Genomic DNA, 15,556 nt, shown 5'->3' on the forward strand with positions numbered 1-15,556 from the left:
GTAAGCTCATTGCTTCCCCGGAGTGATCTTTGGTGGAATCGTATTTCGGTTTATCTTTCAGACTTTTAAGAGGAGCGTAGACATTGTTTAGGTTTTCACCTGGAAAGCAACTTTTCGGAGGTGGGGGGCATGGTCTCACTGTAGTCCTGGCTGGCCCAGAGCTTGCTATGTACACCAGGCTTCTGCCTCTTCAGTGCTGGGACTAGACAATATGCCACTACGCCCAGAAAGGAATTTTAACAACACGGCTACATTCTGAACCCCATCACAAAACAAAACCAAGTTAACTCCTGCGTAGGGACCTAGTGCCCACGGATCCAAACGCCCCTTACCCACACGGGCTTATAAAGCCGCAGGCGAATCAGGGGCGGCGCATGCGCTGTGGGGGGAGTCAGACCGGACTATGGTGAGTTTTGGAATAAATTCAGAAGAGTGACCCCCAAACTGTAAAACTATCCTCACTAGCTATGCATTGGGAACTGCTGTGGTAGCCTGGGAAACGTTTTGAACCCGCCCATTGGTAAGGGGCGGGATTTCCGGGCGACTCTAGTGGGAAGGCAGGACTTCCGGTAGCAGACCATAACTGGCTGCCGTTGCTCAGTGACTCTGTTCTCCTTTGCCGCGTCCCCGGCGATGTCACAGCTGGAATGCGGGGGGCCGCTTGTGGCTGCAGAGCCCCGCCGGGGGACCGCCCCCTATATTTCTGCCTGTCGGTATGGGCAAGCCCTGGTCCTAGGTCGGGTACCACCTGACCCAGGTGACAGACCGGAAGTGCTCCGAAATCAAGGTGGGCGCGGGGAGAAGTGAAACTGCAGGCGGCTAGGGAGTTGCAGGGGAGGTTGTGCCTAATCAGGAGCTGGACGGGGCTTTTTGGGGAGGCGCAGAGCGGGTCTGGGGAGGATGCTCACAACAGAGAGACGGTCTCTGGGCAGGATGTATCAGGCCGTGCCCAAAGACCTAGGTCTACTCAATGTGTCTCATGGAAACAAGCCGACCCCTACAGATAAAAGGGTCTCTGACATCCTAGGGGCCCTGGCCTCTGTGAATGTAGGTCCCGGTCCTATTGAGGCGTAAACTGCCTCGGGCTCACCCGTTATCCAGGCACTTGAGTGGTAGAGACATAAGAATCCGTTTAAGGCCAGCCACCAGTGTGTGGCGAGTTCTAGGCTACTCTGGGCTACTTGAGGCCCTGTGTTGGGGGTCGGAGGAAGTGCCTCTTCCTCCGAAGCGCAATACGTAGTCTGTAGCTGCCATGTCCCCATAGGTGATGTAAACCCTGACTCCATCCCCTTACCCTCAGTGGAGCTGATTGCAGACCCTGAGACCCGGACAGTGGCAGTGAAACAGGTACCAGTGTCTCAGCAACGGGCAGCAAGGACTTGGGGGAGGGGTCGGAGTGGGTCACAGCCCTTCAGAAGGCTGATCAGCTATTCCCTTTTCCACCGTGCCAGACTGGATACCTGTAACCTTTCAAAGTTGTGATTGGTAGCACGAAATAAATTGGTGGGAAGAGTAAGGGTCTGTTTGCGAAATGGGGTATTGGACTTGGTGAGGGGGCGGGTGTTCCCCAAAGGGGTGGGGCCAACTCTAGCTTTCCTTTTCTCTGCAGCTGGGCATTAACACATACAACTGTTGGGATCCAGGAGTTGAAGCCAGGATTGTCAGCTTCTCTATGCTTGGGGGACACACTGTTCTAGTCAATGGCCTACACCCCCTAACACTGCATTGGGAAGAAGTTAGACATCGGGATCCAGCAGATACTCCACGGGCACTTCCCCTGTGGATTCAGTGGACCCGGAGGGATGCTGAGCCTCAGAAAAGAGGGTGCGGAATCATCCCCTGGCTGGGAGAGCTTAAAGAAGTTACTGGTGTTCACAGCATCTGGGGTAAAGCCCCGGAGCAAGGTGAGGTCACAGTCGTGCCATTTAATTCAAAAGTCTACTTTGTGCAACCCTGGGATAGTCTTACAAAGTCTCTAAGCCTGCGCTGTTGTGAGCAGAGATGGTTGAGTTGTGTCTGGTGACTGCTACCACTGAGGGGCAGGATACAGAGACAGACCCTGGAATCATTGATGACCAGACCTTAGAAGTGTTTATGGGCCACTCTAGAATGAGGGCCACAGAAAAGGCGGGGGGGAAGGTTAGTCCCTGCCTGGGCACGCAGTTAACAGTGTTTTTAAATTTACTCATTTATTTTATGTGAGCTTGCCATGATTTTGTGTACCACATGCACACAGGTGCTTGCAAGAGGCCATCGAGCGGCTGGTTCCCCAGAGATGGAGTTAGAGGCAATTGTGAACCACTGATGTGTGCACTTAACCATTTAGTTGTCTCTCCAGCTCTTCCAACAAAAACCTTTTGCTCTTCCTGAACTGTTGATCCTCCCAGAAGAGTGTCAGGGGAAGGGTATTGGGTGGGACATGGGTCCCCATTAAAGTCTGGAAAGTGGGGAGCAGAGGACACAGGAGCAACATGGTACTGTGCCATCTTCCCTCCCTCAATCATGCATTCTTTGATGGTTGCCTGTTCCTAAGGGTGACCCCAGTATCAAAGGGCTGGTGTTGGTCAGCCTGTGAGGAAGGTCCCTGTTTTTGGTGACACCAGGTGGCTGCCTTTGACCTAGATGGGACTCTCATCACCACCCGCTCTGGGAAGGTCTTCCCCACTAGCCCTAGTGACTGGAGGTGAGGTGGGACGTGGGAAGAGGCTGGGATGGGAATCCAGAGTCCTCTAGACTACAAGTTCTTGCTGCTTCCCACTGACCGCAGGATTCTGTATCCGGAGATTCCAAAGAAGCTCCAGGAGCTGGATACTGAGGGTTACAAGGTATGTGAGTGTGGAACTTGTCTAGATGTCAAGAGCTACAGGGTGTGCTGCCTGGGGGTGGGGGGCATGTTTGTTCAGGCTGAGCTGTGGTGAGGGTCTCCAGTGTGTCCTTATCTGTCCCTAGCTGGTAATCTTCACCAACCAAATGGGCATTGGGCGAGGGAAGCTGCCAGCAGAGGTGTTCAAGGCCAAGGTGGAGGCTGTATTGGAGAAGCTGGGGGTCCCATTTCAGGTACAGCCAGAAGAGACACTGAGGGGCTGTGTGGGACTGGGACCCAGAGAGAACATGCCAAGGCGTGGAATGGAGGCCTCAGCTGGGGTTACGGTGACAGGAATGTCCTTGGAGATCCTAAGCACTGTGAGGATAGTGTAACCTGGCCACCTCCATAGGTGCTGGTGGCAACACATGCAGGGCTAAACCGAAAGCCAGTGAGTGGCATGTGGGACCATCTGCAGGAGCAGGTGAGCATTCCCAGCCCAGCCCTCATGACCCTTGCTACTTTGCCCTCCCAGGTCCCTGCCATCTGTCAATCCCAGCTTTGGACTTGGGAGACCAGCACTCTGTCCCTGCAGAGCAGAGGAGCTGAGAAGCTGCAGCTCAGGGGTCAGGGTCTAGCCTCTGAGGTCTAAAGCAGTGGCTGAGGGGAGAGCCTGGTAGATATCAGGGACATGGGAAGGTGGCTGAGGAGGTGGCCCAAGAGTACAGATCTAGAAAGGCAGACACTGACAACCCAAGTGGGAAGAGCAAGGGAGTCAAGGCTGCTGTGGGTTGTGCGTCCTCTGGAGGCCACTGGGGGAACAGGCAAGACACACAGCCGCAAACTCCTTGTGTATGGGGTACAGCCAGTCCCTCTGCTGTTCCATATGGAGGGGCTTCTCACCGCCTCTCTTTGCAGGCCAACGAGGGCATGCCCATTTCCATCAGTGACAGCATCTTCGTGGGAGGTAAGAGGAACAGGCTTCTGGGGGTGTCAGGAACCTTGTCTGTGCTCAGTGGTGGACAGGGTCACCCTCCTTACAGATGCAGCAGGGCGCCCGGCCAACTGGGCCCCAGGGAGAAAGAAGAAAGACTTCTCTTGCGCAGACCGCCTGGTAAGCCTGGCGGTATCAGTGTCCCCCATCCTGCTCTGCACCCACCTCTGCTGCACCTCTGAACCCTTCACACCTGTCTCTCCCCCAGTTCGCCCTCAACATCGGCCTGCGCTTTGCCACTCCAGAAGAGTTCTTCCTTAAGTGGCCAGCAGCTGGATTTGAGCTTCCAGCTTTCGACCCGGTGAGACTTAAAGGGAAAAGGGTGAGCGGCTTTTTTTTTTTTGGCTTGGCTCCCAGGCTTATACCCCCTTTTGTTCCCTTGCCAGAGGACAGTCTCCAGCACTGGGCCCCTCTACATCCCAGAGTCCAGCTTCCTCCTCAGCCCCAACCCAGAGGTGGTGGTCACAGTAGGATTCCCTGGGGGTGAGATGCCACAGCCCAACCAATCTCTGGCTCCCCCGGCAATCATTTGGTTCCTAGACTCTAGCTGATGGCCACACTTCCCCCACAGCTGGCAAGTCCACCTTCGTCCAGGAACACCTGTTGCCAGCTGGATACGTCCACGTAAACAGGGTGAGTGAGGCTGTACCCTCCCTCGGAGCACTGTTCTTGGGGTGGGACTCCTCAAAGTCACTGTGACCTGTCCTGGGTCCCACAGGACACGCTGGGGTCATGGCAGCGTTGTATGAACACATGCCAGGCAGCACTGAGGCAGGGAAAGCAAGTTGTGATTGACAACACCAATCCAGATGTCCCAAGTAGGGCCAGGTACTGGAACCCTGGGGTGGGGTGGGAGTGGGGGTGGGGACTGAGTGCTGGGTGGCAGCGACAGCAGCACTTGCCGCCTCCACAGGTACATCCAGTGTGCCAGAGATGCAGGTGTGCCCTGTCGCTGCTTCAACTTCTGTGCTACGCTGGAGCAGGCTCGCCACAACAACAGGGTGAGTGAGCCATACCCTCTAGGCTTCCCCTCTCTCTAAGCCCATGCCCCCTGACCTCTGTGCCTCTTTTTCTGCAGTTCCGCGAGATGACGGACCCCTCGCATGCACCGGTGTCAGACATGGTCATATTCAGTTACAGGTTCAGTCCCAGGGGACTGAAGGGTACAGGAGGTGGTGGGGTATGGAGCCTCCCTCTCCCCACCTCACACCCCCATCCCACAGGAAGCAGTTTGAGCCACCCACACTGGCCGAGGGCTTCCTGGAGATCCTTGAGATCCCATTCCGACTACGGACACATCTGGACCCAGCGCTGCAGCGGCTGTACAGCCAGTTCTTGGAGGGCTGAGCCCACAATAAACAGTGTTGCTACTCTGCTCAAGACCACCTTGCTGGGCATGTGGGAGGCAAACCTGACATGGCATTCTACACTGAACTTGTGCTTACAAGTGGGCTGTTGTGCACCCAGCACACCTGGCTGAGGAGCTGAGCAGCCAGGGCCATTTTAGGGTGCTAGAGTCAGCAACAGGTGTTAGAACCCAGTTGTGGGACACTGGACCTTATGTAAATTTGGTTAAATGTAACAAAGGCAGGCCAACATTGTGGGTAACTAGCATCATAAGCCTACCTTTCCACCTAATGGGACACATCCTCTAAACCGCCAGACTTAGCTCTGCACATGGGAGGGGATCTACACTGTGTGACCTCTGGACACACTCATCCTGCACTGAGCATAGAATTAGCAGGGAGGGACAGTGTGTGGGTTAAAAGGCTTTATTAGGGAAACATACAGAGGCAAGGACAATCCTTGGAGACCTCAGGACGCTGTCCTCCAGGTTGCTGGGCAGGTACAGTCCCCAGGAGCCCCTGCTCAGAAGCATCTAACCTGGGAGGCAGTAGGAGGGGGTGGCTTCTACTCGTGAGACTGCACCCCACCCCTAGGCCCTGGCACCCATACCTTGCCAGGGACACACGTCCCAGAAGGCAGTGCCTCATGCAGTGGCTTCCCTAAAGCCAGGGCCTCCCTGCTGCTTCCTGGGAAAACGTGCTGCTCACCAATCTCCACTGGGCCTCGTCTGGGCCTGTGGCCCACCCAGCCGGGGAGTCCACTAGCCACCCATCTGCAGAGAAAGAAGCCAAGGGAGCTTCAGAAGTGGGCACCCAGGGGCAGGGCCCAGGAGAGGATGCATGGCAGAGCCACCTCACCCCTCGCTGCTGCTGCTCCTGCTCCAGGCTTCGCTGCAGGACCTGCTGCTGGTTGGCGATGACGCGACGGATGCCATTGACAAAGTTGCTCTGGTCGTGTGGGATGAGGCCGATGAAGATCTTCTTCTCCGAGGAGTACAGGAGCATGAGCACGCGCACCTCACAGGAGGCCTTGTAAGAGAAGTGCACACAGCCCGCCTAACAGCAGGCCCGAGTCAGGACCTCATCTACACACTCCCTCAGCCACAAACTGGGATCCCTAAAAGTAGGTCCTAGGGGTCTAAAGCTGCCAGGCATGTGGCCCACCCTGAGTGAGCCCTGTTCCTTTACACTGAGACCCTGGCTATGTTAACAGTGCCAATAACCAAGCCGCCCCCCCCCCCCAAATTTCCTGAGTACCTCATGAGTTCCAGCTCAAGGATCACCTGCTTACAAAGGGAAACCAAAGCCCCAGAGCAGGAGGATCTGGCCATTGGGGAGCTACAGGCCTCCCAAGTTCTCTGGGAGTTTTAGCTGAGCTGAACAGCATGCAGTGGTGGGGAGGGGGCTGTCACAAGGCAGGCGCCTGCTGGCAGTGTCTATGTAATGACAAGCTGGTGCCTCAGTTCTCCAGTAGAGGGCTGGGGGAGGGAGGGGACGAACATGCAAACCTAGGAGGCCCTGGTGCAGCTGCAGGCCTCAGGCCCTCTACTCACGAAGCCATTGTCCATGACGCGGCACAGGCTCTTCAGAGTGTCCATGTCCTTGGTGAAATGAAACTGTACCAGGCGCGAGTTTCGGAACAGCGGCACCAGGGTGGTCAGCAGCTGCTGCGGGATGAGCTGCATGAACAGCTTCCGTGGCCACTGGTCTGTCCTCCTGCCACACCAGACAGCAGCAGTCAGTCAGGTCTCCCCCAGGGGCCTGTACCGCCCACTCGCCTGCCCACCCCACCCCACTCACAGGATCTCCCCTTGGTTCACGTAGACGTGGGATGGCAGCCACCTCTTGGACCGGCTATTGGGCTCAGGCCTGGGCTTTGGGGCAAAGCAAGAGGGCACTTCAGCGGAGGGAAGGGATGGGCCAACAGCCCACACCGCCCCCACAGCTCACCTCCTGCCATTCCATGACACCACTCCATGCCAAGAATTTGTTGTTGACAATCTGAACAGGTCCAGAGTGCACGCCTCCAGGGCCCACGGCCTGTGGGACAGGATACCAGCTGCTGCCAGCAGCTTCAACTCCTAACTTCCCACTAGCTGGCTGAAGCCCTGACCACAATCCAAGCAGGCCGAGGCCCGGTCCTGCCCTCACTACCAAGATAAGTCTCAGCCCCTGGGTGGTGTGGAGGCCCACAACTACCTTTAGCAGCTACCAGGTGAACAGACACAGGTCACCCTCCAGAGACTTTGGGCCTCTTGCCAACCCACTCCTGCTCTGCAGAGAATTCCACACCCAGGACCCATCCCCGGGTCATCCCCTGTACCCTTCAAAACCTATAAACTCCCTTTTCCCGCCAAGCCCTGTCTGGACATGCCACTGTCTCCTCCCAGCACCCTGGTGCTCCTCCTCCCTGCCTTCATCACACTCCAGCCAAGTGTAGATGCTGTACCGCCTGTGGGGCCAGAGCCAGGCTGCACCCAGCTGGCACACCTGTTTGCGCGTGGTGATGACCTGCCGTATGGCATTGACAAAGCCACTCTGGTCGTAGGGGATGAGGCCCATGAAGATCTTCTTCTTGGATGAGTACAGGAGCATGAGCACGCGCACCTCGCAAGGAGAAATGTGGGGGAAGAGCATGCAGCCTGCCTGTGGGGACAGGGCTGCAGATCAGGGCCTGGCCCTCCAACTCAACGTCTGACCTGCTCGGATAGGCCAGGGCACCAAAACACGGCTCAACCAAGGTTTTCCCAAGAGCAGGTAAGTCACTGATGAGAGGCAGGTGGGCGCCAAAGACTATATGGCCGTGTCCCTCCCTTCTCTACCAACCCCAGCCTTGCTGCTGGGTTAACAGCAGGTGGCAGGGGCTGGAGAGAAGGTGCAGCAGTGACACCTGGCTGTTCCTGTTTGGACAAGGTTTGGTTCCCAGTTCAGTCTTCCATACAGTCCCATGGGATCTGACGCCCTCTTCTGGTCTCTGCAGCACCAGGCATACACATGACACACACACATACCATAAAAGACCAAAAAACAATCCCTAAATTTTAAACAGGCGGTAGGCCAGGCTGCTGTGTCCCTCAAGGAAAGCCACCTCCCATGTTAGGATCCTAGTGTCCCCACCTCCCCACCTATAAGCCACAGCAACCGCATACACAGTGGCTGCTACGTATCTGCAACTACACAACCACAGCTGAGATGCCAGTCCTCCCTCTTCAATGGGAGGACAGCTACTTGTAGGCCACCCCACCCTGTGCCAGCCTTCTGCACTCATTCTCCAGACCCTGGCCAGATCCACAACACTATCCCAGAGCTGCTGCTGGCACAAGGTTGCAGCCTCACACGTCCCAAGTCCGTGGGGCCCAGAAAGGGATATGGACGTGGTCAAGTGGGAGAGGCAAACCAGACTAAGGCAGAGCTGGGAATGAGTATGGAGTATAGTCCTCAGCGTGCATGGGCATGTGGCTTCCTTCCATCCTGTCCCGCCACCTGCTCCAGTCCAGGGACCTCAGACTGGGTCCACAACATTAGGACATTAGGGGCTGGTCACCAGATGGCAAGGACACCGCCAACCACCACCACCACCACCACCACCACCACCACCACCACCACCACCACCACCACCACCACCAGACAGACAGCAGACAGACAGACAGACGCACATATGCACGCACGCAGCCCTGAGAAGCAAGGCAGCAGCTGGGAGCACTATGCGCACTCTGGCCGGCCCATAAGCTCAAGTACCACCCACCAAGATCCTGGGATGACCACGAAGAGGTACATGAAGACTCCCATCACAGGGCAGAACTCTGTCCCACCCCACCGGCCCCCATCCCCACTCACGAAGCCGTTGCCCATGATGCGGCAGAGGCCCTTGAGCGAGTCACAGTCTCTGTTGGTGAAGTGGAACTGGGCCAGCTGAGAGTTTCGGAAGAGGGGGCCCAGCGTGGCCTGTGGATGACAAGGGCACCACTGATCATGGTAAGGCAAGCGTGGGAAGATGCTGGGGAGCAAGTCTGGCTCTGGGGGCAGGGCGTGGGTTCTGGGGGCACAGTCCCACTGGTCTCACCAGCAGCTGCTGTGGGATGAGCTGCATGATCAGCTTCTGGGGCCACTGGTCCGTCTCCCTGCAGTAGGGAGTGCATCAGAAGCCATTCCCTGCATCCTAGTCTGCCCCGGGCTCTGCCCACTCCCACACTCACAGGTTCTCGCCCTGGTTCACGTAGGCCTGGCAGGGCAGGGTGCGCTTCAGCTTGGCTGTGGAGTCCGAGAAGGGTCTACGCTTCTGCAGGCGGGAGTGGGTGGAAGACTCAGCCCAGCGTCCAGGCCATCCACACCCTCCACCAGCCCAGGCATCTGGACCCAGCAAGGCTCACCTCCTGCCACTCCAGCACGCCACTCCAGGCCAGCAGTTTGTTGCCGAGCCGGTGCTCATTCACTGCAAGTCCCCCAAGAGAGAGCCCAGGTGAAGAGGGCCCAATAGGCCCTAGGGCCCCAAAAACTCGAGCACCTTCCTGCAGCAGAGAGGAGAATTCTGAAGTCATTCAAAGCTAGACCACTGCACACTTCCCAGTGGGGACATACTTAGGTCCAGATTCAGTCTCCAGGTACACACTCCAAGTCCCAATCCCTTCCCCAGCAGTCAAAACCTCAAAACAACCATCTTGGCATTCTTGCCCTTAGTCCACTGTCAGAAAGCTGTAGGCTGCATCCAGGCCCCAGTTCAGAACCACCTTAAGGCCACTGTCCCCCAAGAGAAGACTCCCACCAAGGACGGCTTTTTCTGAGAACCCCAAGGAGACATAAACCAGACACCAAGTTAAAAGACCATCCTGGAGAAAAATGGGGAGACTCCCAGAGGCTACCCTGCACCAAACATTTGACCCGAATGCATGTTTAACGATATTGCTAAGCAAATCCACACATCCTCCCTTCCCCCACCCCAGGGTGCAAGCTAAACTCTTCAGCTGAAACATTTCCAAAAAAAACAAGCAAGGTCCTGGCCCAGCCTTTGAACAACAGACCCGTGCGTGCCTCCAGGCTGAAGACCCTTCTGATATTCGCGAAGGCATCCGCCGCTCAAGTCTAAGCTCATGAGGCCTTTTATACCCTGCGTGATGACAAACCAGAACGTGTTCTCCCAGCGTCTTAAGTAGACCAGCCTAGGTCTTCAGTTAACACTGCTGAGGGGCCTTCGTGATGAGCATATCCCCGCAGCACCCAGCCCTCCACATTACAGCAAACGGGCACTGGGCAGCCTGGCCTGCACTCGCGCTTTGGGACAACACTACAAGTGCTCACGCGTGTCAGTGTGTGAGCCACCACAGTCGGGCCTACATGAAAATCAGGCAAACATACTTAAGCACTCAAAAGAAATCCCAGACTAAGTTGGGGGTGGGGAGAACCACTGAAATGCTTCTGATTTGTTTTTGCCTGCACCCCACAAACACCTGTATGCCCGCAACAGCAGGGAACACACTGGTGGTGAAGAGCAGTTAGGGACTCCGTTAAGCGTGGCTCCGAAGTTAAGTTCGCATCCACGCATGTCTGACTTGCTGTGGCAAAGCCAAGCCACATTTGTGGGGAAGGGACGCATCTGAGGACCCCAAGAAGCAGCTTCCAACATTAAGGGAAAGCTTCAGGCCTAGGCTGCTGTGTTACAGCGAGGGGTGTGTCTGCGTTCCGCAGGTGATCCGAGTGGCAAACCCGCCTAGGCTCAGCCGTGGACAACGTCATCACAGGGTATTGAAGCGGTCAGAGCGAAGCCAGGGAATAGCTCAGAGCTGGCCAAGCATGCGCAGGTGTGGCCACGAGTCAACCATCACAATGGGCAGTTTTGTTTCCCAAGAAAACCTCAATGTTTCTAGAAAGTGCACGCACATTATATTGTGGGCAGAGGTGACAGCCACACGAACCTACACAGCTGAATGTTTACCTTAAGCCTTCCTTACCTTAAGGCTTAAGGTCTGGGCTCGCCGCGGGGCAGGCGCGCAAATAGAGGGGACTGTCCACAGTCGCCATCTGGCCCCGGGGGACAACGCCCCCGCGAGCAACAGCTGGGCGCGAGTGTATACGCCGGGCTCCTCGCCTATTTCCAGACCCGGAGGCCGAGACCAACTTTACAATTGGAAAAACAGGCGCTCACGCCAGGCGACCCCGAGCGCGTGTGCAGCCGAACGCGCGGTCAGCAGTAATTCGAACCCGCCCCGCCCCCGTACCCCGCCCCCCGCCCAGGCCGCCGCGCAACAAAGGGGAGCGGACCAGAGGCTGATCCGGGACTCCGGGTGCGCCCTCCCGCGGGAGACCCGTGGGCACTGCGGACAAAGGCGCTCGCCATAGGAGGGGCGGCAGGGCGGGGCGTGCGTGGAAGGCTCTGGAAGCAGACCCGGGGACTCACCATGGGAGGGGCCGAGCGGGCCCGGATCCGCGGGGGCTGCGGGCCTCGAGGACCGGCGGGCCAGGAACGCGAGCGCACGGCGCGCACGACCAGGGGCCGCGGTGGCCGGCCGCGACCTCCGAGGGGGCCCCCGGCACCGGAGCGGTGCGGGGCACGGCGCGGGCGGACCATGGCGAGCAGGAGGCCGTGGGCCTCACGGGTGGCTGCGGGTCCGCCGACCGATAGGCGCGGGAGCGCGGCTTTAGGAAGACGCGGAGCGGGACCGCGGCGGCGGGGGACGCGCCGCTGAGGGGTCGCCGAGGCCGAACCACTGCAGCGAGCGGGGGAGCCCGGCGCCAACCAACGCGGAGCGAGAAGGGGGGACCGGAGCCGACCAACGCGGAGCGAGGGGGAGGTCGGCGCAAACCAACGCGGAGCGAGAGGGGGAGCCGGCGCAAACCAACGCAGCACGGAGAAGTGCGCTGAGAAACACTGATGGAGCCGTGAGGGGGGTGTGTAACTGGAGCCAACCAAGGTCAGAGGGAGGATTTCAGACTTGGAAATGTCAAGACTTGGAAATGACAAGAGGGAGAAACTGCAATAAAATTCGAGTAGGTGGGACGATACCAAGTCCTCTGCTGGGGGGAACAGAAGGCAGTAGACGGGCTAATGGGCCGCGCGACGGAACCTACCAATAGAGCGAGGGGTGGATGAAAGGACCGGCGTAGGCGGTGACGTGGCATGGTGCACAAAGGACTACAACTCCCAGCTGCCCTCGCGCGGCCTAGGCGGGATCTGGAGGCCGGGCCTAGCCTCTTGCCCCTTCGCTCTGGGCTCGCCTACTGTCCCTTGTGCCTTATAGCAGTTACCAACTCTGGAAGGACTGCGCAGGGGTATTTCCTGCTTCGGTTTTTCACCTGTGATATTACCTAGCCTTAGTGTACCTGAGCTCAAATTAACTCATTGTGATAAGTGCTTCACGCCGTATCTACTCAAATGTTACCTTATGTAGCCCCGGCTGACCTCGAGCTCCATCCTGTCTCCTCCTTTATTGGGAGTATGCATCGTCACACTTGGCTGTCGAGCTAGTAGGGTACTGAGAGTTGAACTTGAAGCCTTTGGCGTGCAAGGAAAAGCTCTCCCTTGCCTTCTTTTAAACAAGAAAACCTATTGGTAGTCTACCGTGTTCTGCCTAAATGATCCATACACTACTTTCACCAATTTATGCCTGGTCCCTCACAGCACATACCACAAGCTAACCAGAACAAATGCCCTGGGCAGTAGGCTAGCTTTATTTAATGTTGTGTTTTATAGTTGATTTTAAAAAAAAAAAAAGCTAGGAGGGGAGCAGCAAGAGAGCTCAGCTGGTAAGAGTCCTTGCCTGCCTGCCTGCCTGCCTGCCATGAAGCATGACAATCTCACTAACCCACACGAGGAGCAAACCGACCCCTGCAAAGTGTCCCCTGAGCCCCACACAAGTCCCATGGCAGATACGCACACAGTAATTCAGAGCCTGCTTGGACTATAAAGTTCAAAACCTAACTGGACAGCTAACTTAGCAACGGCCTCGTCTCAAAAAAATAAAACGACTGGGAGAACCCAGAAGTAATGGCACACAGCAGTAATCAAGAGGTGAAGGGACAAGGACCAGGAGTTCAAAGCCAGCATCAGCAAGCAACCTAGTGAGACCAAAGCCAGCCTGGACTACACAGGACTGCCTCAAAAGGAACAGCAATAACTAGTCTCGGCAGAGCCAAAGCTGACTGGGGACTGGTGGAGGGCGCATGGCTGCAGTGGGGTTGGCAGCAGTCAGTGGCAACAGCTGGTTTTGAAATTTTGGTCTTACAAATCCCAAAGGATTTGTAAGAGAGAGTGGGATACAGGATGACAGACAAAGCCAAGGTTGCCCTCACTGAAGCAGAAGTCAGACTGAAGAACAGGTGAGGCAGAGCTGTCTAGGGGGAACAGTTTCTTATTTTTTAAGTTTTATACTTTTGTGTGTGCATGGGTGTTTTGCCTGCATGTATGCATCTATACCTTGTGCTTGCCTGCCTGGTGACTGTACAGGCTAGAAGAAAGTTTAGTATCCCCTGGGACTGGAGGTAAAGGTGGCTGGGAGCCACCATGTAGATGCTGGGACTCAAATCTGGGTCTACTTCCTCTGCCACCTCTCCAGCCTCTATTTTGATTTATTTTGGCGTTCATTCTCTTCCTCTCTCCCTCACACACACACTGTCACCGCTCGTTTGTGGAAGTCAGCATCACTCTTTGGAGTTAATCCCAGGGATGAACTCAGCTCTAGGGGTTGCTGCAGGTGCCTTAACAGGCCGAGACGTTCTTTTCACTGTTTTTAGGAAATGTCTCACCATGTAGCTCAGGCTGGTCTTGAACTCCAGATCTTCCTGCCCTAGCTGCTCAAGTGCTGGGGGCACAGGCATTGCCAATATGCCCCAGCTACGACATTCCTCTTTGGTATGAGACAGTCAGTACTTCTGTAGTTAATGGGATGCAGGAAGCATGGCGCCACATTTCAGATCACTGCCAAGTTTTTCTGGGGGTGGGAGGTGTGTGTGTATGGTTTGGATTTTTGTGGGGGGGTAATTTTGTTTGTTTAGACAAGGTCTATGTAGCTCTAGCTAGTATGGAACTCACTATATAGACAAGGCTGGCCTCAAACTGACAGAAATTTACCTGCCTCTGCATCTTGAGTGCTTGGCAGGGATTAAAGGCATGAGCCACAGTGTTTTTCTGTGTATCCCTAGCTGTCTTGGAACTCACTCTGTAGACCAGGCTGACATTGAACTCATTGGTATACTTGCCTCTGATCCCTAGCACTGGGATTAAAGGTGTGTGCCACCACCAAGTTTTTTAATCCTTGTATGTTTGTGGACAGCCAAGGCTACACATTTGAGACTGTCTCTAAAATGGGAGGCAATGGAGGGATAAGTCAGCATTTATTGCTCTTCCAGAGGACCCAGGTTTGATCCCCAGCACCCACTTGGCAGCTCACAAAATCTGTTAGCTCCAGTTCCAGGGGCTCGACCCTATGCCTTTGTCGGCCTCTACAGGCACCAAGCAAGTACATGCAGAGATACATGCTGACAAAACACCTATAAACATAAAGGAAACATTTAAAATATATAATGAAAATGTAAATTAAAAAAGCAAGGGAAACTGGGTGTGGTGATGGCAGTGGCGCACGCCTTTCAGCACTCAGGAGGCAGAGGCAGGCAGATCTCTGTGAGTTTGAGGCCAGCCTGGTCTACATAGAGAGTTCCAAGACAGCCAGAGCTACACAGAAAACCCTGCCTCAAAACAAAGACAGGGCATGCCATGGGTGACTCAACAGAAAGAAACTTGCTGCCGTCGGGTCGGACATGACCTGAATTTCAATACCTGAAACTTGCAATAGAAGGATAGGACTTTCAAAAGTCCACACACACCCCACCTCACACGCGCACACAAAAGCAGGGCACGGGCTGGAAATCAGGTAACAGTAATTAATTAGAATGCAGGAATCGTGGGTTCATTGTGAGCATCGCACGAATCAGACACGGTCGTGCAGGCCTGTAACCCCAGCACTTGGAGAGTGGAAGCAGGAAGATTAGTTCAAGATCATCCTCTGGTACTTCAAGAGTTTTGAGAACAACCTGGGGGGTGGCATGTCTCGAATACTTCGGCATGAGCGTGTGGGTTCATGTGGGTCCAAGAAAAGGAGACTGACAATGAATTTAGCCTCTCTGGCTGCAGGGGCTCACTCTCAGTGAACTGAAGCGCATTGCCTTCCCCTCCCAGCATCTTAATTTTTCCCTGTATTTACACTTTAGCTAGAAGATTTTCATAGCTAAGGCAGTGGTGGCGCACGCCTTTAATCCCAGCACTTGGGAGGCAGAGGCAGGCCTTTTTGGGGGGGGAGGGGGGTTGAGACAGGGCTTCTGTGTGTAGCTCTGGCTGTCCTGGAACTCGCTCTGTAGACCAGGCTGGCCTCGAACTCACAGAGATCTGCCTGCTTCTGCCTCACAAATCATGGGATTAAAGGCATG

General features: G+C 55.7%; 2 protein-coding genes and 1 long non-coding RNA gene across 5 annotated transcripts; 2 read left to right on the top strand and 1 right to left on the bottom strand.

Moving 5' to 3' along the window:
* Window positions 1-632: 632 nt before the first annotated feature.
* On the top strand, window positions 633-5,172 carry LOC119802551 (polynucleotide kinase 3'-phosphatase). 2 transcript variants are annotated; one of them, XM_038313520.1, is made up of 16 exons: window positions 633-787; window positions 1,301-1,347; window positions 1,610-1,904; window positions 2,604-2,683; window positions 2,768-2,825; window positions 2,950-3,057; window positions 3,216-3,287; window positions 3,722-3,770; window positions 3,847-3,917; window positions 4,006-4,098; window positions 4,184-4,280; window positions 4,369-4,430; window positions 4,516-4,625; window positions 4,711-4,798; window positions 4,876-4,937; window positions 5,021-5,172. In XM_038313520.1, exons 3-16 carry the CDS (start codon window positions 1,803-1,805, stop codon window positions 5,142-5,144), a joined length of 1,176 nt encoding a protein of 391 aa, XP_038169448.1. In that variant the 5' UTR covers window positions 633-787; window positions 1,301-1,347; window positions 1,610-1,802; the 3' UTR covers window positions 5,145-5,172. The 2 variants fall into 2 exon arrangements, with proteins under 2 accessions (XP_038169448.1, XP_038169449.1); XM_038313521.1 differs by lacking the exon at window positions 4,184-4,280 and having other exon boundaries at window positions 4,006-4,119; window positions 4,338-4,430.
* Window positions 5,173-5,553: 381 nt separating this feature from the next.
* On the bottom strand, window positions 5,554-11,847 carry Ptov1 (PTOV1 extended AT-hook containing adaptor protein). 2 transcript variants are annotated; one of them, XM_038313519.1, is made up of 12 exons: window positions 11,089-11,318; window positions 10,162-10,247; window positions 9,514-9,651; window positions 9,340-9,422; window positions 9,207-9,264; window positions 8,981-9,088; window positions 7,634-7,789; window positions 7,094-7,183; window positions 6,944-7,017; window positions 6,697-6,859; window positions 6,002-6,199; window positions 5,554-5,916 (listed from the first exon to the last, which is right to left on the bottom strand). In XM_038313519.1, the coding sequence occupies exons 2-12, from the start codon at window positions 10,207-10,209 to the stop codon at window positions 5,905-5,907; spliced, it is 1,128 nt and encodes a 375-aa protein (XP_038169447.1). In that variant the 5' UTR covers window positions 10,210-10,247; window positions 11,089-11,318; the 3' UTR covers window positions 5,554-5,904. The 2 variants fall into 2 exon arrangements, with proteins under 2 accessions (XP_038169447.1, XP_038169446.1); XM_038313518.1 differs by lacking the exons at window positions 10,162-10,247; window positions 11,089-11,318 and adding an exon at window positions 11,535-11,847.
* On the top strand, window positions 6,730-13,684 carry LOC119802552. Its single transcript, XR_005283462.1, has 2 exons — window positions 6,730-7,900; window positions 8,938-13,684. It is a non-coding gene; the product is annotated as an uncharacterized LOC119802552 (long non-coding RNA).
* The last annotated feature ends 1,872 nt before the right edge of the window (window positions 13,685-15,556 follow it).

Source organism: Arvicola amphibius, chromosome 12 (assembly GCF_903992535.2).
Source record: "Arvicola amphibius chromosome 12, mArvAmp1.2, whole genome shotgun sequence".
In the NCBI taxonomy this organism is placed as follows: Eukaryota; Metazoa; Chordata; class Mammalia; order Rodentia; family Cricetidae; genus Arvicola; species Arvicola amphibius.